At 27.1% G+C, this 22,189-nt stretch overlaps 1 protein-coding gene across 1 annotated transcript in view; it reads right to left on the bottom strand.

Annotated features, from left to right (window-relative positions):
- Positions 1–22,189, bottom strand: part of LOC129984479 (transcription factor IIIB 90 kDa subunit-like) — a 50,228-nt gene that overhangs the window by 9,525 nt on the left and 18,514 nt on the right. Inside the window, exons 9-16 of the mRNA XM_056094367.1 lie at positions 13,872–13,992; positions 10,049–10,172; positions 7,350–7,625; positions 4,186–4,244; positions 3,989–4,070; positions 3,854–3,912; positions 1,279–1,574; positions 105–150 (exon numbers count right to left, since the gene is read on the bottom strand). Coding sequence (XP_055950342.1) covers positions 105–150; positions 1,279–1,574; positions 3,854–3,912; positions 3,989–4,070; positions 4,186–4,244; positions 7,350–7,625; positions 10,049–10,172; positions 13,872–13,992 — 1,063 coding nt within the window. The remainder of the gene's footprint in view (positions 1–104; positions 151–1,278; positions 1,575–3,853; positions 3,913–3,988; positions 4,071–4,185; positions 4,245–7,349; positions 7,626–10,048; positions 10,173–13,871; positions 13,993–22,189) is intronic.

The raw sequence follows: 22,189 nt of genomic DNA on the forward strand, positions 1-22,189 counted from the left end.
TAAGGATTGAATATGTTTCATTTCTAACTTTTCAGTTTTTCATACCTTTTAAGTAAAATTTAAAACAAAGATTCTTCAATAGTAAAAGACAATCACTCACTTACCTCTGAAGTACTTGGGCTGTCAGAAAGAATTGACATAGTCTTCCGCCTAATACAGAAAATTTTAATTTTTACAATACATGAAACAAACAAAAGCATATGGGGGAAAAATAATAACAATAAAATAAAAATCATGGTGCATTGATTTCACATTAGAAAATAAAACTATTCTTAAAATTCTAATACATTTTTAATTGGTGAATAACTTTAGATCAAGGAATGATGAATAAAGAAGAGATACGAGATGAAATCAACTGCTCTCACATCACCCCCCCCCCGTTAAAAAAAGCAAAAAGATTTCATTCTTGATTTCTTGAATGCCGATATTTATTTTTTCACAAACAACTTATTCACGATTTATAGCCAGATTCTGTAAAGCTGAGTATAGATGGTTTGCTACTATCCCATTAGATAACTTTTAATCCATTAAAATGAACTACCATAAAGAGAGGACAGAAATAGTTTACTGTTCCTTGTTTTAATGTCCTACATGTTTTTAGAAAACAAAGTTGATGGAAATGTTTTAAATTATGGGAAGTGTTATTCTTGTTTACTTGATAATGTTTCGCTGAACAAAATTAAAATAATATTAACAGAAGGTACCCCTTGAGGAATAAGCATATCTCACAAGAAACTTTTGTAACATTAAAAAATTAGTGACACAATAATGAATATCAAAGAGGATTTATTCAAGACATCAAAAATTCTTAAAACAAAAGGCACATATTAGAGAAATCAGACATATAATTTTAGTATAAAATAGTGAGATTATATATATATATTAAAGCATCTAAAATATATATATAAAGAATTTTGCATAAAACAAATTAAGTATTGCAGTAAGATAAGTAAATATTTAAATTATAAACATATTAGGATCAACTTCATCTCACTGAAGGTTTTGACTAAAATAAACATCTATTAGGTTGTTTGCTATTTATGAAATTCTATTATGACTTTAAGAGGAACTGTAGCCCATATTGTTATAAAAAATTCGATTTAAAAGTAATTTATTTAGATTATTTTTATACTATAATTAAATTTAAATATGAAATGTGAAAGAGAGAAAAAGGAGCATAACTTGTTTATGCCAATCTTAATTTTTAAAATAACACTTTTTAAAATAATTTGATTAATTAAAGAAATAAATTCTTCAAATCTACAAACAAAAACCAACCTGCTATTGCCAATTATATCTGACATCCCTTTCTTTATGTTCAGATGAACAGATGAAAGCGCAGGTTTTACTTTCGGTCGAACTCGTACACTCTTCACTGATGGGGGGTTGCTCTCAGTTTTAGGGTCAGTTTCTGGTTCAGGTTCAACAAGATCGTCCAAACAATTACCAGGAGTGAGGGACTTTAGAATATCGTAATTAAGTTTGTGGGAAATTCTTTTTTGTTGAAACACTTTGGACATAGCCTCTCCTGCAGAATTAGCTTGAATAGGATCTCGTTTTTTCACAGTTCTTTTCTGAAACATTAAATACAAGTTCAGAACAGAAAGTTTTACAATGAAGCAAAAAGTAATGACAAAGCTAAAAATTTATCTGTAAAAACATTCTAAAAAGTGTTTTAAATGTAATAAAGTAAGAAGAATGTTTTTAAAAAAATGAATTCATAAAGTTATACATTTATCCTACAAATATAATAAAATTTATAGTCATTATAAAAAAAAAAAATCCTAAATTCAGCAGTTTTTTTTTTTTGTTGTCTGTTTGCAATACAAAGTTTTAGATTCCTTAATTTATTAAAGTGATTTTATAATAAAAATGAAATTATATATATATATATATATATTGTTAAAAATTTTTTCTATACAGCAAAATACCGTCGATCAATCGTAATGACGCAGCGAATTTAATCTCTAATAGTTCATTAGTTCAGCAGCTTTCTTGCTGTCTCATCCTCTAATTTCTCTCATTTGTCGGCGACTCCGACTCCTCTCACACACACACAACTTTTGACGATCTACACAACTTCTTCCGATACACACGACTTCAGATTGCAGGTCTTTTATAGTTCCGGGAGGCGGGGCTAGAAACTGCAGACCAATCAGGGCGTACCTGGCTGTATCTCGGGTCTTAGTGGATGGATCGTGAAAGTTCTCGAACTTTCCAGTAGTATCCATTTAGTCGCCAAACTCGCCAAATTCGTCGCCAAGTCGCCAAATGGTCGCCAAGCTCACAGGTCATTGACGTACAGGACAGATCTTACAAAGGGTTTTAACGGTGATACTAGCCGTGATGGGAAGCAAATTACAAGTTTGTAACAATATATATATATATATATATATATATATGATACTTCTTATTATATAGATCTAATTGTATCGAAAGTTTTATGCAAAAAATTAATTAATTAATTAATGAAAACTCTTAATAAAGTTAGGGGTGAAAATTTATGAAAGTAGTACCTTAGTGAGGGTAGTAATCATAACCCAAATCTAAGATTTTCTGCCAATGTTTTGACAGTTTTTCAAAATCTACATCCCAGAAATTTGGTGGTCGCGAGTTCAAAAACTGATCAAGCCGATTTTGAACATCTTATACATTATCATAGATAGCACCAGCAAGATATAACTGCAGGTGTGAAAATAAAATAGAAGTCCAAAGGAGCGATGTCGAAGCTATATGGTGGGTGCAGCAGAAGATCCCATTCGAGTTAGTACAGAGTCCAGCTGTTGAATACGGATACTTGTGGTCCTGCCTTATCTTTTGATGGAACAGCAATAGATTCGCTGGGTGCAAATCGTCCCTGTCCCTCCTTTTTTCACATATTGCTAAAGTAAATCCATTTTTCACCATAAATAACAATAGGGTCCAGAATGTTAACCTTGTTTTGATATTCCAGAAGGCCTGAACACATCTGTCCTTAGTTACTTGAGTCAATTCATGCGGTACCAGCGATTGAATGTCAAGTTCATGCGAAACAGAGCCTGACTAATAAACATAGCACTGTCAAACTCCTTAGCTAGTTCTCGAGTGGTTGAATACTGATCTTTATTCACAAGTTCTTGCAGGCGGGCCAAGTAATTGCAGGTAGGCTCGCCAGAGCACTATGCTTCTTGAATATCATAGCCCTTGTTTTTGAACTTAAGGTATTGAATCTTTACAGTGTCATATGATACAACAGTAGTATCTAAAGCTGAACACATGATTTAGTGACATTATGTAGTTTTGCAATAGAACTAGAAGTAAATGATGATTCTAATCTGGTAGAGTGTCAGTTCCATTTCAGACACCTTAAACTTAATGATAATGATTTTTTCTTTTTACAGATTTTACAACATAGTGTTATAAAGCAAGCCTCTTTCTTTCAGATGTCAAAAATCGTTTGATAAAATAGGAGCAAAAAAATGCAAATGTGAATTGTTTGTGCAGACTATATTAGAGGTGGAGGGAAACTTTCGTTACAATATAATATATATGGGCCACAAATAAGGAGGAGAAAATTAATTTTTTCTTCATATTCTTAAATATATGTAAGAAAAAGACAGTAGAGACAACCATCTTGACTGAAGATGCTTCATTAAAATTTTCCGAGTGATAATTTTAAGGATATTTCATTTCAATTATCGTTGATTGATGCCTCATTTTTCTAATTTACTTCCTATATTTTCATCACAATAACAATTTTTTAATGCAAATGGGATTATGAAGATAATTTCTCCCCAAAAATAAGTTTAAGGGTTGAACAACTTATGAAGTTTTAATGTAATGGAAATAGGAGTGATGAGCAATGTGAATCTACCTTTTTTGGTGGCTTCTTAGCATTCTCTTCTTCTTCTAATGCTTTTCGCTCTTCTCGTTCTGTATAAAACAGCAATTATAAGAAAACTAAAAAATGATACTCAAAACAAACATACAAAACTGATAACATAGCTACCTCTTAATTCCTCAAGATAATCTGCATTAAATTTATGCCAAACTTCATCTTTCTTCATATATTCAGATGGTTTCATGAAGTACTGAAAGACATTGAGGAAAGGAAAAAATGTGAATATTTTTGTTTTAAGAATTTTCTTCTTTTAAAAACTTTTTAACTCAATTGCAGGAGTGAAAAAAAAAAAAAAAAATACATACTCTATCCAATTCACTATCATCGATCCCAGTTAAATCAAGATTATGATCTGCATCAGCATCTGTTGGAAAAGTATATACTAATTATTTTCATATATTGGTGCAAAAACAGAGAGTAAAATAGACACACATATTTGAAGAGATAATAGGAATGAAAATAAAAATACTATCTGAATAAAACCGTTAAGGAAAAATTCAAAAAAAAAAAAAAAAAAAAAGTATTCAAATATTAAGATAAATTTCAAATATGATACTCTACAGTTTAACACATCCTTTAAAAATTAAAGTTTTACAATTTAATCATATGACTTTTCTAAAATATTCTTATGGAAGTTTCCTCATATAAGGAGGAAAATGTAAATTTCAAAAATGTAATTACATATATATATATACACACACACACACATTATTACTCTATTTTTCTGCTCTGCCCCTTCCTACAAATTACAATAAAAGAAAATGATTTTTTTTTTTACTTCCTTATATATGCAGTATACAAAGAGAAAGTATTGTAACTGTCAAATAATTAAAGCATGAGGTAAAGCATGTATCTTCACATTTCAGGCATTTCTGAGTCAGGAAAACAAACAAACAAAAAAAGCAGATTTTTGAAATTACTACTGTCTGTAATCATAATAACTTAAAAATGCTCGAATAAACACTGACATTATATTAAATAGCTTTCTAGATTACAAAAAAAATTTTAATTCATTCACACAGAGTATGTCTGTCTGTTTGAAATCAAATGAACATGATAACTATAAAGCACAAACAGTTTGATACATAATTTTAATAATAAAGAGTACATTCATATCAAATTTGAACCAATTTGTCAATGATTTAATTACTTGTTAATATGTATATTAAATTGCATGTAAATGTGATAACAGAAAAATGGATCAATGCAATGAATAGATACAATTTAGCTTGCAATCTAATATATAAAATTCTCGTGTCACAGTTTTCGTTGCCATACTCCTCCGAAACGGCTTGACCGATTTTGATGAAATTTTTTGTGCTTATCCGGTATCTATGAGAATCGGCCAACATCTATTTTTCATCCCCCTAAATGTTAGGGGTAGTCAATTATTAATTAAAAACTAACTTTCCCGCCAAAAAAATCTTCCATTTTCCCACCGCCAACTTTTCCGCCAAAAAAATCTTCAATTTTCCCCAACGCCAAATGATTTAGGCTTTAGTTCTTTTTTTCTCCCAACAGTAATGAGGCTAGGGTTAAGATTTTTCGGCGGATTATTTCAAACGATTCTGTTTATTTTCTTAATGTTTTATGCATTTAAAATTAAACATTGTTAATTAATCCATGTTTCAGATTCATTCTGAAGTACTTTTGAATTAAAATAGCACAGAATAAAGGAAATTAAAAATGTCTAATCTTCATAGCGTTACCCCAACTGGCGTAGAAAAATTCACGCATTTGCGTTACGTAAAAGGCGAAGAAAATTCACGCATGCGCACTGTGTTCTGATCGTTGGCATGGCAACCATTATCAACGGACGATTTAAATTACTTTTAGGTTAGTTGTATGCTTTTGTAAGTAAATTGTATTTATGTTATATATTTTTTGTATATGCTTATAGTTTTAAGTACATCGTTTTTTAAGTAGTTTTTTTTAACCTGTTTACAATGATTTAAATTATTTTTAGGTTAGTTGCATGCTTTTGTAATTAAATTGTATTTATGTTAGTTATATATATATTTTTTATATATGCTTATAGTTTTAAGTACGTCGTTTTTTAAGTAGTTTTTTTTAACCTGTTTTCAATGATTTAAATTATTTTTAGGTTAGTTGCATGCTTTTGTAATTAAATTGTATTTATGTTAGTTATATATATATTTTTATATATGCTTATAGTTTTAAGTACATCGTTTTTTAAGTAGTTTTTTTAAACCTGTTTTCGACAGATTATTTTAAACGATTCATTTTATTTTCTGAGTGTTTGATGCATTTAAAATGAAACATTGTTAATAAATCGATCCATTCATGATGAATCTGAGAAAATTTTGTTGACAAATGCTTGAGATATTACATAAATTAAGAAAGATATTCTTTAGTGCCCATAAAGTTTAAACGCTCAGTGACTCTATTATCAGTAATCATATTATTAAAAAAATGCTTTGTTTCAGTAAAAAATATTGTTATATTAATTGCAGATTAATCCTTTACACTTTAATTTAAAGCATAAATTCTACGAGGGGTAACAGAAAATTAGAGAGATACATATCACGTTATGACTGAAGGCCTTTATAATATTATGAGTGAATTATATGACTATCAAAATTTGAAGTTTTAAAATATTTTGCTGAAGAATAAAATATTTTGCTGAAGAAGTTGGAATTGCATAAAATATTTAATTATTAAAATTTTAACGAACACTAAGATTGGCGAACCGGCTGGTCGCCAAAGGCGGCTAGTTCTTTTAGTAAAATTGTAGTTTTTTTTAAAAATCTTTGATCTTAATTAGTAAAAAAAAAAAAAAGTGTTAAAAAATATATTTAGCTTTTTTTACAGTAAAATACAATGAAGCCCAAAGTGCTTATCAGCTAAAGTTTGAAAAAAAAAAAACTTTGTGGCATTTATATTTTTATTTAAGTTAAATAATTTTTATTGGGGGGAGGAGCTGACACCTTTATTGGGAATGTGGAAGTAATTTCCATGGAAATTACTCCTCCTGGCTTCCACTGATGGAATTCTCAAGGCAAAATCAAATGTAAAACTGACCTTCTCTTCACTCCCAAAAATAAGAGACATACATTCCACTACTTTTTCAATATATATTTAGGATTCGAAGCACAGTAAAATAAAATTCAAAGAGTTTTCAAGGATTTATGAACCTTGACCTCTATTTATTATTAAAGGAATCACAACCTCTTTGACAAACAGCATATATGACATTTTCATTCTAAAATCAAGCAACTTGGATGAATTACTTTAAAATAATTTTTATGCATCTTTAAGATTTTACTTAAAAATACTGAATTTAATATGATATTTTAAAATTTGACTTCCTAAAAACTGCCCAATATATTTAATCTGGAATTATGTGTCCCAAAAGAATACAGACAATTAATAAATTAAATTCATTTAAAAATAATTCCAATATGCACATATTCACTAAAGATATGCTCACATTTTCTCAACATCTTACCTGGAGTTGATGCAGCCTGTTTATTTTCTGTATTCTTACTACCCAAACCTATGCATTCTAAAGTTGGGGTTAATCCTTTCCCATTATATTCATCATCTGTAACTGTTACACAGTCTGTTATGAATTGACCTTCCTGTGCTAAGAGAGGAACAAGGTTATTTACTTCAGATTCATCTTGACCTATGACATCCTTTATAGAATCTAATGTATTCTCAGCAATAAGCATATCTACATTTCTTGTCGAAGAAGTGGATGCTTGACTTAAATCATCAGTATCTAAAATGAAAATTAAAAAAAAAAAAAAAAAAACATTTTTATTTCTAAATTTTAAATTGGTCTGTAATAAGGAACAAATTATGAAAAAGAATTATTTTTGCCAGCAACTAATTTTAAATTATTTTTAAATGCTTTTATATGCAATACTTACAGATGGGCTCAATTATTTTGCATTAAAGAGTAAGGTTGTGCCAATTTTGGATACATGAAAAAACAATTTGAAAATATCGATATTTTTATTTTAATTTTGGGAAATAATTGACTCAATAGCATGACAATGAATCATAATCTAATAAACTGATGCACAGTATTAATTTTTGTTTTCCATACTTAATAGGTATTGACTAGAATTATTCTTATTGGTGCATTTCCAGAGTTTGTAAGTTGTATTTTGAACTGCTATATTGCCATTCTAAAATGCATTTTGATTAAATTATCCTGTAAGGAACCAAATCGAAATTATGAATTATGTTTTCAAAATAAATAAATAAATAAAACGATGGAAATATGGCACAAAATTACATATACTATTTTCTTTTTACTCATATGTAACTATTATGTAAAGTTTGTTGCACAACAAAATAGTTTTATACAACAAACTGCACTGATGCACATTTATTACTAATGAAACTAAAATTCTGTAAGTGGTTAGTTCCATATTGTAAAATAACATCCAATTTATACCAAGCATTTAAACGGACATTTGTATTTATTTTACATTAAGTTTTAAATTTGTGTGATTATTTGAGTCAATATTTTTTTCCCTCACCTATTCACAGAAAACACCTATATTTTCTCTGACCTATTCACAGTGAGTTCACAGAAAAATTTAATTTAAACCTTTATGCAAATAATTGTTATAGTTATTGAACATTTCATTTTGAATGAACTTTTTATTATGATCAAATATTTATGCCATCAAAAATAATTCTGGACTAATAATTCTGGATCAAAAATAATTTGGAGACATTGCTTTGGAAGCACTTCAGGAAGGAGAATATAATGTTGAATAGATAGACCTTTATTCTTTGGATTTATTTCAGATTGTATATCAGTGGAACAAGTATTGAAATGTTTATGTCTTTTCCTTCACATTTTAAATAGCATGCTTTTCTATACTGTATGCCTTTACAGTTTAAAATATATATGATTTTTACCTCTGGAAATGTTACATCATTAATAATTTATAATATATTGTTCATGAATTATGCTTTTTACTTATGATAAAACTATTTTTAGCAGCAGTCACTTATCATTTAATTACTATCTAAATTCTCATGCTTGTCCACTTTGATTGAACTTTCAATAGTTATCAAGCTTTTGATACTTATTAAACATTCAATACTGAGCGGATTTTTGATTATGATCAACCATTCATTCTTTGAAGATAAGTACAGTAATATCTTCGAAGTGGATTTGGAGGCATCACTTGGAAGTACTTTGTGAAATGGCACATATGTTAATGGATTGATAGACCTTTATTATTTCGATTATTTTCAGATTATATGAGAGGAATATTTGTTGGGATGTTTATAATGTTGTTTTTAATTTTTATTTCATATTTTCCATACATTTCAAAAATATATAATTTTTCAGCGCTTTATGTCTTTAAAATTTATATTATGAATTAGAAATAAATTATCATGTCTTTAAATTATTATTTTTTTCATATATTTTATTTTTATGATAAAGATTATTTTTAAGAATACCTATTATATAACACTTGTTAATCTTGTAATTTTCAATTTAATTTCATGATTTTCATAATACACCTAAATGTGGATAGAACAACCAGAAATACTATCAAAACATTCATAAATGTAAGTGTTTTGTTTGAATGTTGGTTATGTTTTCAATAAGTTTATATTAATGATGTTGTAACTGGGAGCGTTTTTCTTTGTGTTCTAATTGCCTCAGAACTGAAAGCTTTTTTAAAACACATAACATAAATTTAACATAATGCAATATTTAGTCATTAATGTACTTACCTAATACCTACTAATACTTTACTAATAATGTACTTACCTAATACTTCCATAATACCTAATATTCATGTACATTTTGGATTTATTGATTTTAATTTCTAAATATTATGTTGAAGATTCTTCAGTTATAACCATTTATCTGTGTCAAATAAAGGGTAAATTCAGTTCATCATGTTTTGAAACATTACAAGAACTATTTTAGTATTTCATACTTTGTACACTTTGACTAGTACTTTGGTAACTTTCTTATTTACCTTCCATATTAAAAGTAAACGTTTAGAGTTCAAAGGAAAACTAATTTTATAACAATGTTTGACAAAAATTCAAAGAGAAAGTAGAATTAAAAATGTGCTACAATACATAAATATAGAACAATTAATTTTCAATTAGATGAAAGAAAAAAATGACCAAGAAAGTTAAAAGATAATGCTCACTTACTATCTAACTCTGCATATTTAGCATAAATAGATCTTTTTCTTGTATTTTCAAGAATTTTTTCAATCACTTTCTGAAATTCTGTAACCTGGTTTTCTAATTCTTTTAACTTCCCCTCATCTTCTAACTGGAAAAGAGAAAGAGAGAAAAGACCATTAATTAAGCACAAATAAAGGCAATCTGAAATTTTCTTTAATATGAAAGATAAATTTATTTCAAAATAATATTTTCAATGTTACCAACTTTTTATTTTCTCATATATGAAGTAAAGATAAATTACAGTAATTATCAAAAAATTCAACCTCTTGATTTTGATGAATCTTCATGTTTTAGATCCCTACCCCAAGTTTGAAAAACAACATATTTTTAGAATGTGGTCTGTGAAAAAGACAACCCGAAAATGCTTTCAGTTAGGCATATGAAGTTTAGTATAAGATCTTAGCACCAAATTTGTATATTATATATATATATATATATATATATATATATATATATATATATATATATATATATATATATATATATATATATATATATAAGCATTATTTTATGTGAAGCAGAATGCAGTTTCGAAGACAGTGAAGAGACTTTCGATTTCTTGATGTCATTTTATTTCATATATGAGAAGTACACATTATTTACAAGCAGGAGCCACGAGCAACACACACAACACAGAAAGAAATGAGGGAAAAGCTCTTGAACATTTTATCCCTGGTCTTATATAACCTGAGATATTGATAACCTGATATATATATTTTGAATATAGCAAAGCCAAAAGAAAAGTCTCAAATATAACTAATGCTACTTATTGCAGCTGCTACTGAATATTAAACATTTCCTTGTAAAAATATATTTCTTCTGATACTCCCATTCAATCTGGATTTCATAAATATTTAGACTGAAAATTCAGCTTTAGTAATAAAATAATAAAAAAATAATAAATAAGATGATCAAAATTAAAACATCCTTATTCTGAGCTCTCTATACAGCAAACTACTCAGTATAAAGGCTCCAAAATTGGTGAATATACTATTCAAGACATAGGAAGACGAATTGTGCAGGAATCAAAATAGTTCCAGAAACACCAATGGCACTCTACAACAAAAAAATAGGCTGGAAAAACTCAAAGTACACATTTGTAACACATTTTATTTGAATGTATCAAACATTCAATCACTGGGATCTTATCGATGCTTACCAGCTTGTTCTACTGCAGATTCTAATTGGTCATGAAGTGAATAGCATCTCACATGCAGAGTGATACTGTCTTTTAAATCTGCCAAGGTTACCAGACATCCTTGATAAACAAGATTTTGTAAATATCCCCAAAGTCAAAAATCATGGGGATTAAGATGTGTAGAACGAGATGGTTAGGTTGTCGGCAATGAACAACTAATTACTCTATACTTACTATCTGTTCTCTAATTACAATTACAACTATCATTAGTAAAATGTATCATTAGAAACTGTTTTACAGAGTCCAATAAGTAGAGGTGCTTCATCTTGCAGAAACGTAACTGAATCAAAACATTGCCATTGTTGCATTTGGGGCACAGCAAAATTTTCAAGCATGTTTTAGTACCTGCTGGTCTCTTTGCATAAATTCTCAAGTCACAAAGTGCAACTACAGCATTTCTTTTGTTTTCAAAAAACAACTTTACACGCAAAATGCAAAATCATTGCTAATAAGAATGACATTTTCCCAGCTTTATCCCTTTTATGCCTAAAACAGTAGCAGCAAACCAAGCAAAATTTTGTGCTTACAATGCAAATTTGCAGTTACAATGACAGTTTCACTTTCTTCACCCCCCCCTCATTTCAGCAATAGAAACAAGGAAGGATAAATTCCATACCACATGTGGGTTTTTTTTTTTGTGATTATTTCTGTCTTTTCAGCATGCTTTCTGTCGTACAATGCCATCTATCAGTGTTTCTGGACCCCCCCCCCCTCCGTGCAATTCGTCTCCCCATGTCTTGAATAGTATGTTCATCAATTTTGGAGCCTTTATACTAAGTAGCTTGCTGTATAGATAGCTCAGAGTAGGGGTGTTTTAGTTCTGATGATCTTGTATTTAAAATAAGCAAATAACTAAAAAAAAATGTTTTAAATTGCTTGGGTATTTCAAAACAGTTTAGTAGAGTTCAAACAAAATGATAATATAATCAGTCTGATATTATAACAATTCACATGTTTTTCTTTCATGATTAAAATATTAATAATAATAATAATTTTTCTTATTCATTTAAAATAATATTTCTTGGATACTTAAATATTTTTCATGTATCAAAAAATTATAATCATAAGCCATTGCTGGGAAAATGCCAAAACTTTTAATTAATCAATAAAATATGTAGGAGTTTTTTTTTTTCCTTCAAAATTTTGAGTATTTTTTTTTTTAAATAATCATCTATTACATCTAACACAAAGGATCAAATATGAATAATATATTGTAAGCATACTTTCTAAGATTTATAGAATGTAGACTTATTTAGAATAATAAACTCGTTTATAAATATTGTTTTTGTTTCTGAATGCAAATTACATTTGTTTCTCTCATTTATTTTTGATTCAGTAATTTTCCATCAAATTCATTTATCTTCAGAAGATTCTTTATGAATGCAAGTTATAAAGTAATGAAGAGAAATAATATTTGAAAAATTTCCAGTAACCAGCCACCTTTGGTGACCAGTTTATTTGCCCAGATGATTTACTTTTTAGGTCGTCAAATAATTATGTAAAGCAATACAAAAACATAAATTTACTTGAATTAGTTTATTGCAAATTAAAAGTGTTTAGATTATAAAATAAAAGTTTAAGTGAAAATCTTACTATGGAGTTAATTGAATAGGTAAAAACATGTAAGAAAATGTTTTGATGGATGAGCTTGGATTCCATCATAGCATTTAAAAACACTGCTATGGACAGTATATCAAATTGAATTTTTAAAAAATTAAGGGAAAATGTATGTAAATGAAATTGATATAATTAAAATGTAATTTTTTTAGTTTAAATTCAAAGACTAATTTTGTAAAATTATTGCTTTGGTATATATGAAATTCAATTTCAAAGGCAAGTCATAACTATTACTTATCTGACAATAATGAAGCCTATTTTTTGTTTCATTAAATATGTCTGTTTGAAGCTTTTTTTTCTTCTTCTTTTGTATTTCCTTTCCTCAAATTGAATGTACTTTTTGGTGAAATAATGAACCATCATCAAAGAAATTTCTTGCAGCTCCATTAATAGCTAAGCAAAATATCTGATTCAATGCAGATGTAGAATTGCCCAATTAAGCAGTCTAAAATTCATATGAAGATTACTTTACATTTGAGTGTTTCCTTTTTAAAATAATCAATAAGTGTGTTTCTGTGTCATGTATATTAACATTATATTACATGCTGATTTAATTGCTTTTTCTAATTTTTTTAAAAATTACTACAATGAATGTAAATTTTGTTCCACTTTCCAAATTTGTAACCAGTACAGCTCAATTATAAATTATCTATGTAACAATGTTTTATATACAATTGAGGAAAAGATCAATAATTATTGATCCATATAAAATACTATGGGGAAAAAAATTTAAAAAAAAAATAACTAATAGACAACATATCAAAAATGAATAACATTTTAAATGGAAACAAACACGGGATTTCTTACTTAATCATCTTTATAAACAAAATGCTTTGCTTCCAAATTTCCATGCTTTCCAAATTTCAGTTTTTCAAATCTTAATTTTATTTTAACCATAAATTCTTTTTTTAACAAAAGCTTTACATTATTATTAAAGAATATTTAAAAACTAAAAAATAAAATTATGCAAACCTCTCTTAGTTTCCTACGGGCATTTTTAAAAGAAGGCGGATCTTGTTCTTCAGATAAGTCAACTGTCATAAAATCTTCTATGGAAAGTTTTCCAGAAGGGGTATCACCAAATTCTGTCAATCTATCAAAAACAGAGACATTTCACTCACAAAGCAGAAAATTTTTCCGAGCATACTGAATATAAATTATAATTTTTTTGAAAAAAAATCTTATAGAATGATTTCTTTCCGCTTAACAAATAATAGTTACAAATTTGAGTATTTAACATTAACATTAAAACATTAATTATACAGATTAAAAATGACAACAAAGTAAAGAACAAGTAAGCCTGTAACTTTTTTCTTCTGATAAACATATTTCTTGAAATGATTTTTCAATAATATTACACAGCATCAATTCCATATCTGATTACGAACAAAATGGGCAAAGAGTATTTTAATTAGAAATTTTATGTTAATACAACAATAAAAAATCAAAACTTCTGAAAACAAACATAAGAAAATTGCTGAACATAAGAAATGCAGAACTCCATCTTGTGCAATCAGCCACCACAGGAGACATAAGAAAATAAAATGGAATAATAGAAGGCTTTCAGAAGCAATAGTAAATTCAACAAACAAACAAAAGAAAATAGAAATCAGACTTTCTTTCAAATAGAACATAAAGATGGTCCAGTTTCCACTACAATAAACTATAGACTCAAGGGTAATGCATTTCTTTATCATAACTCGTGAACATACACAAGGTGGATTAGAACCATTATCACAGAAATCAAAAGTCAGAATTTTTATAAACATTTCCTAGAAAGTGACTCTAACAATCACATGCATAACCTTTTTATATATTATGTTGTTAATAAAAAATTCTGAATTTCTGCCTATGGCTTTTATTAATTTCATTTTTTAATAAAACTAATAATTTTTGGATGACATGAGGACAAAAAGAAATTTTTTTTTAGTATAGGAGTTTAAAATTTTTTTTAATCGTCTCATACTAATCGATAGCAAATTAATTTAAAGATATATCTTGAATCTTCAGTTCATTAACAGGGTCCAAAATTTGGAAAAAAGTATTAAGATTTTTCTTTATGCTAAAGTTATACGTTATGGATGTTGTTTTCTAATAACATCTCAGCATTTCATTTTAGCTGCCTGATGATAAAAAAAATTATATTTAAATATGTTGAGTTCTTGCAAAAAAAGAAGAGCTGTACTTATATAAAATGGTGCCCTGGGCAAATACCAAAAATGCCTTCCTCTATACTCCCCCTCCTCCAAAACTTTGCCATGGGTTGGAATATAAATTAATAAATTAAATAATTATACATAAATTTTTTTAATCATATGATACAACCACCAATTAAAACATTTCGATTAGCTAATTAGATTTATCCGTTTGATTATAATTTATCTTTTCTTGCCCATCTAATTACGATCATAAGATAATTTATATTTCAAAAGTAAACTGCATTTTTTTACGAATATGAGTAATTTTTTTCCAATTTTATATACATTTAGTTGTGCATTTTATAAAATGGCAATTTTACTAATTTCTTGAGTAAAAGCATCCCTAATAATTAATATTTCTACAGTTCTGATAAATAAATTTTTAATTCTGAAATTTGTATTTATAATAACCATAATATTTTATTATAAGCATTGTTCAATTTTAATTGAAATCTATTTTTTCATCAATTTTCATACATTTCTAATATTGTGCTGTAATTTTGACATAATTTTATAGTTTTGTCTGATTCACTTTAGTCAATACTATAGCTCTAACTCAAAAAAAATTGCAAACATAAAAAAAAAACAATAAACAATAACTTAATTAGCTAAGTAATGGAGAATTATTTAAATCAATTTCATGCTTGTGCAAAATGTAAAAAATATCTTAGCAAAATTGAATATTTTTAGAAAGTCATTCTGTTAAATGGTCTTTCCAAATTTGAATATAAGGGTCTAAATCATTAACTGTATTCACTTTTAATTCCAACAGTAATGTATTGGGTTTTTCCCTTATTGTTGGGATTTTCCTTTAGATAATAATAAATAAATAAAAAAAATTACTGTTCTTAGTATAACAAAAATTAAATCAATTCAGTAATAATGGTTAACAGTACAAAATAAGAATTAACTTGATGGATGAACCAGCTACAATTTTAAATAAATATGTGTTTATAAATAGTTACATAACTATTATAACTTAAACATATTAGTGTAAAATATCGACAGTTTATTTACATTATAATAAATAAATATGTTTCGCTTCTTTTTTTTTAATTTGCCTGAATTTTTTTATGACCTATATCAAATACTGGAAAAGGTAATTAGTGAATAATGTTTCCTTTAGGATATATAAATGAAAACTCCTAAGTATATGCTCATAAAAATTTTAGATTCATAGTGCATTTTTTAAGATTTTACAAATTGAAAAGTATTAATTTAAATCCATAAATTAAGTTAGTTTTTAGAAAATTTTTTTAATAAAAGATCAATCTTTGATTATAGTTTAAAAAAAAGAAAATCTTTCGAATTAAGGAACACAAAAATCTAGTTCTAGAACATTTTAAAAATAATTAATACAATTTTTAAAATCAAATTAGAGTCAGCAATTGATAAAATAAAATTTTGTCATTGAAATTGTCACAGAATTGAAATCTAATTCTGAATTCTTTCTACTTTAAAATAAAGTTAAAGGTTTAACTGGGCTAAGTTTTCCAAGGAACTTTGTGAAATGATTATTATAATTTAAAAAAAAATTCTTTGCCTACTTTTAGGCATTGTTCAACAATAGAATATGTTTAATGAAATAAAATTCCAACAAAAAAATACACATTAAAATAAAAAAAAATAATGACAGTTTAATTCACAATGAACATTAATTTTAATGCTTTAAAATTAAATAATAATAATAATAATAATAACAGTTGAAAGAAATATTATGCAAAAATAAAATTTTGATTTTTCAGATGGTATTAAAATATTTCTTGTTAGATTATTTGCTCTGAATTGTTAGTTATGTTTAATTTCTATTTAATTGAATATTTAAATAACTTTTGCACTTTGGGAAGTTGGCAATATTCTTTATCTTTACATAACAAATAAAGAGTGCTAAGTTTGGTTCTAATCAGCTCAATCATGTAGGAGGATATATATAGTACATCCTTCTAATACAAACATATACAGAGTAACAGTGACTTTTATTTATACTAAATGGGGCAAAACTCATTGTGAAAAGTGGAGGCAATTTAAGTTTCACTTGTACCATATCTATGATGAAAAGCTGATTGAAAGTTATGCTGATTTAATAAAAGAAAATTTCAGTTTTTTTTTTTTTTATATTCAACAATTATTATGACAAATAACGTATTCTTTCAGAAACAGAACGCAGTTCAATTCATTCATCATAGGATAATGTTCTTATACAATATCTAATTACTTGAATGACATTTAAAAGAAGTTCACAACCTTATTCAGGGTGTGTAGTGACAAACTATAGCAAAAACTAAGCACTTTTAGGCACCTTAGCCTCGAAAATTAAGCACCTTTGTATATGTATACATAAACTGCATATTCTCTAAGCATAGCATTTTTCTTTCTGTTTTATAATAATGCATAGTTTTTATTAAAAAAATATTAAAAATTAGTTTTAAATGCTTTTCTTTAATTTTAATATTTATTTCTATATTTGAAAATTTTTTATTGTAAAATTATGCTTTTTGGGATTTCACAAAAGCATAGAAATGATCACAAAAATGAAAAAAAAAATATTAATACAAAAAAAATTAAGTCAACTCTTAAAATATTAACAATAAAGATCTGTGAGTTTTTCAACATTTTATAAAATTGAAATAAAATATTAAATTGATACAATATCTCGGAAAATGTCGATAGTGATGTAGACGCTCAGCATGACCACAAATTTTTTATTTGATTTTTATATAAGCAACAACAATTAAGATCCAACCTAGCTGGGATGGGAAAAAGTAGGTTTTTGCCATGCACTGACTCATTCTATTAAGTAATTTTATTTGCAATCTTATAAAGCTGAGAACTAAAGCATTCCTATCGTTACCATCATATGACTGGCAAATCTGCTATGAAATTGATGACAGAACAATACCACGTTCTAAATAAGTTTTTAAAATCATTTTTAATAAGAATAATAGCAGCGTTCACAAATAATCAGACTAAAAAGGAACTGTCTTATCATCTCTTATCTCTAAAGTGTAATAAAAGTCTTTTTTGATCGTTTAACATTCTTAAAATTTAAGGAAAACCTGGTTCTTAACCTATAAGGAAAAAATTCTTACTAAAAAAAATTACAGAAGAAACGTTATATATATATATATATATATATATATATATATATATATATATATATATATATATATATATATATATATATATATATATATATATATATTATGAAGAAATGAAAATGCTATAACAAGTCCTAGATTTCATAAATAACAGAAACAAATTTATAAAGTGAAAAATAAAAAACTTTGTAATTAGAAACAGAACGGAAATAAAGCAGCCACAGCGTCTCCCCAAAACTTTCTCGCATATTGCAGGAAATGCTTTGTGTGGCGTTGGCATACAATAGTTACAGAATATTAACCCTACGCGTGAATTATATATTTTTACTGATTCTATCGTGTGATCGTTGGAGGGTTTTTTGGGATCAATCTCTGGCATGCGGTTGAAAGTATTCAAAAAGTGAGACGCATTCTTCCCAATTGATTAAAAACAAAAATTTAACTGAAATCTACATTTATAGTCACAAAATTACATACCAAATTTGATATATTTAAGAAGTCACTACAATTTTGAGCTATTGCATTTACATACTTCTGAAAGTACAGACCGACATGCGGTGAGCCCCTTGTTGGATCCGACTCAAAATTTGACAGATCTTTAAACAATAGATTTTAAATCTGTGTGTCAAATTTTAACTATCTAGCTCTCTTAGTTTTGTAATTATCATGCTAACTTATATTCGGACAATCAGACAGACAAACAGATTTCCTTTAAACAAATGTTGCTGAAAATTTGATTGAATTCTAGTTTTTGTGATGACTGTATACCAAGTTTCATCCATCTAGCTCAAAGTGTTTTTGAGTTATCTTTGTCATAGACAGAAATTTTCCATAAATGTGTTTTTGAATTCATAGAGATATGAAACGTGGAGATTCATCTCGAGTTCGAATTTTTTTACGATTGCAATATTTTCTCTAAATTTTGTATACGAAAAAATAAAAATGCCGACTGAAGCATTTTTTTAAAAAAAGTCTTTCTTGAAGCCAGTGCAAGACAATATAACACATTGCTTCAAAATTTAACAAAACTTATCAAATCAAGAATTTTATTCAATAAACATGCTTTAAAAATTTTTAAGTTTAAATAAAAGCAAAGGAAGCATATTTTTCTTTTCTTTTACTACAATTTTAACAGCTGCAGAATAATATGATTCAACGATTTGAAGAAACAATATCATTTTGAATTTAATTATAATAAAAATCTTTGTTGTTGTTTGTATCCAAAACTAATTTCTCAGAAATTATTTTTAAAAAATTACATTCAACCAAACAAAATCTTTATTATTCAAAAGCTACTCTTTTTTCAACATTTAAAATCATTTCATTCATTTATATGACTTAAAACCGTGTTAAAATAATTTTTATTCGATAGTATGATTTGGTATTACGCTGAAAACACATTAAAATTCTATTTTTTAACTAAACTTTGAATTAAAAGTTTGACCGTTCTTAGTGTACCTCTAATACCCAAAAAATAACTTTCCAAATTTCAGGCTCCTAACTTCAATGGTTTTATGCTTGACATTGCTGAGGACAAGACTTTATAAATAAACAGACATTTCATTGTTAAAAAAAAAAAAAATCTATGAGTTACAAAAAGAAGAAGAAAATTAATCTATGAGCTATAAAAAGAAGAAAAAATCATTACAAAATGATAAAACCTAAATCCTGGGGAAAAAAATATGTAAAAAAACTTTCTTTTTTATTTCTTCAAAATTATTTAAGTACCAGATACACGCATTTTTTTTCCTTAATCAAAACGAATTTGGCAAGATTAGTTCATCAAGTAAAAATATTCAATGGATGTTCAAAATATATCATGATCATTGAAAATTTAAGGCTTCAAGTTAAAATTTCATCATACTAAATTTTATGTGATTGAAACGTAATTACATACCATAAATAATTACAATTCTATATAGTACAGTTGAATACCTGTAGTAGGTCTTGCAAGTGATTGCTCAAAAACGACATATTAATGAGAATGATGATCAAATATGTTAGTATTTTTAAAGCAGCTCTTCCTGTGTTCTATGTATCATTTTTCACCACAGATTTATTCTGCTTTTTCATATTTTCTGTTGATTGGATCATATTGCATATTCTTTAACAACACATAAATGTTTAAATACATACTTAACAAGTATAACTTAATTGAAATTGGAATGTTTTTTGATTCACAATAAGTATGGCATAGTACACATTTTGTACTGCACCTTCCAAATAACTATTCCAGTATTTTAATAAATGGCAATGCACATTGTTGAAGAAAAAGAAGCAAGGGAAAAAAAAAAAGAAAAAAGAAAGGGAAAAGAAAAAGTATCATTAAGTGTTATCTCAATATGTGCTGGAACCAACACCGCCTAAAGTACAGGAAGAGAAAGTAGAGTACTTTAGGAGGTGTTGGCTGGAACATTTCTTCGTTGTTGGTTTTCTTTTTTGATACATATGGTAAACAAGACTCTACAACCATGATTTCGAATTATCATATTCCACATTTGGGGAAACAAAACAAAACAAAACAAAAATCTTTCTTCGTTTTCATGAGAAAATTGAACACTTTTTAAGGAACTCTTCTGAAAATTAAGCACTTTTAAGGTGCTTAAGATTGGTTTCCAAATTTAAGCACTTTTCATGACGCTATGCACCCTGCTTATTTTACAGAATAATTCTTATTGAGGACAAGAAGATATGTTATTGGAATATAGTTTATAAACATTTTGAGTTCACTTGTAGAATTCATATGAGTAATGAAAAATCATATAATCTGTTTTCCACATGTCAACTATTGGGAATGGTCATGTTGTCCAACATTTCTTATAGACAGATATTAAGTACATTGTTCTATTTGTTCCACTGCTCTCTAAAATTCAGAATACACTGTTGTTCTTTATTAATTTGAATTCATGCTAATTTCCTTTCAAAGAATTGCTTTGAAATTTATAAAAAAAAAAAAAAAAAAAAATCTCACAATCAGGTAGTTATTTGCCAAATTTCTCAAAGAATGACACTAGTCCATCATCTCTCTATTCTTTTTTTCATAGAATATTAAAATAAATTACTGAATAGAATACACTGAAAAGGAGATAGTAAACTGTAAATAACACAATTTTTCTAGTTTGTGTTTCTTACTATGCCATCATACTCATATGTTATCTGTTTAAAGCTAATACTTTTATCTTCCAAAGATTGTAATTTCCATTATAATTATTTATTTGTAATTGACTATTTCCAATCACTAAAGGGATGAGTGGGAGATATTGCCCATCAGGTTCAAGAATTGTGCCGATATATTAATGCTTCCATAATATTTGGTATAATTCAGCTAGTATTTTTTTTCACAAAACACAATATTCTCCTAGAACTGGGCCATATCGTTATATTATAATTTGATGTTAGATGAAATAATAAGTATATATGCAAAACTATGACTTATAAAAGTTTGAAAATTTTAATCTTAATAAACAAGATAAAAATGAAGTCTAAAATTTTTTAAAAACATTATTATTATTATTATTAGGCAACAAGGAAAACTGAAGATCACAGCCTGTAAAATTTTAGTCTAAAGATGAATTGCCGTTATTTTGCCATTTTTCCAAACTTGAGGTTCTACACAAAAATTAAAGATTCTATCCCCGTTCCCATTGATTAACATGCAAACAGGCAATAATCTCGAAGAAAAAAAAAAAAAAAAAAAAAAAAAACTGAGAATTCTTTCAGACATTCTAAAATGAATGGATCATGGAAACTATACTAATCACAGACACCAAGTTAAAAAATATGTATTATTGTTAGACTGGAATAAATGCATAAAGTCCCCCATAGATTAACATGCAAACAGACAACAACCTCAGGGGAACAAAAAAAAACAAAAAAAAAACGAGAATTCTTTTGAGACATTCTAAAATGAATGCAGTATGGAAACTACACTAATCACAGACACCAAGTTAAAAAAAAATATGTATTATTGTTAGAGTGAAATAAATGCATAAAG

This window comes from Argiope bruennichi, chromosome 9 (assembly GCF_947563725.1).
Source record: "Argiope bruennichi chromosome 9, qqArgBrue1.1, whole genome shotgun sequence".
NCBI classification, from domain to species: domain Eukaryota; kingdom Metazoa; phylum Arthropoda; class Arachnida; order Araneae; family Araneidae; genus Argiope; species Argiope bruennichi.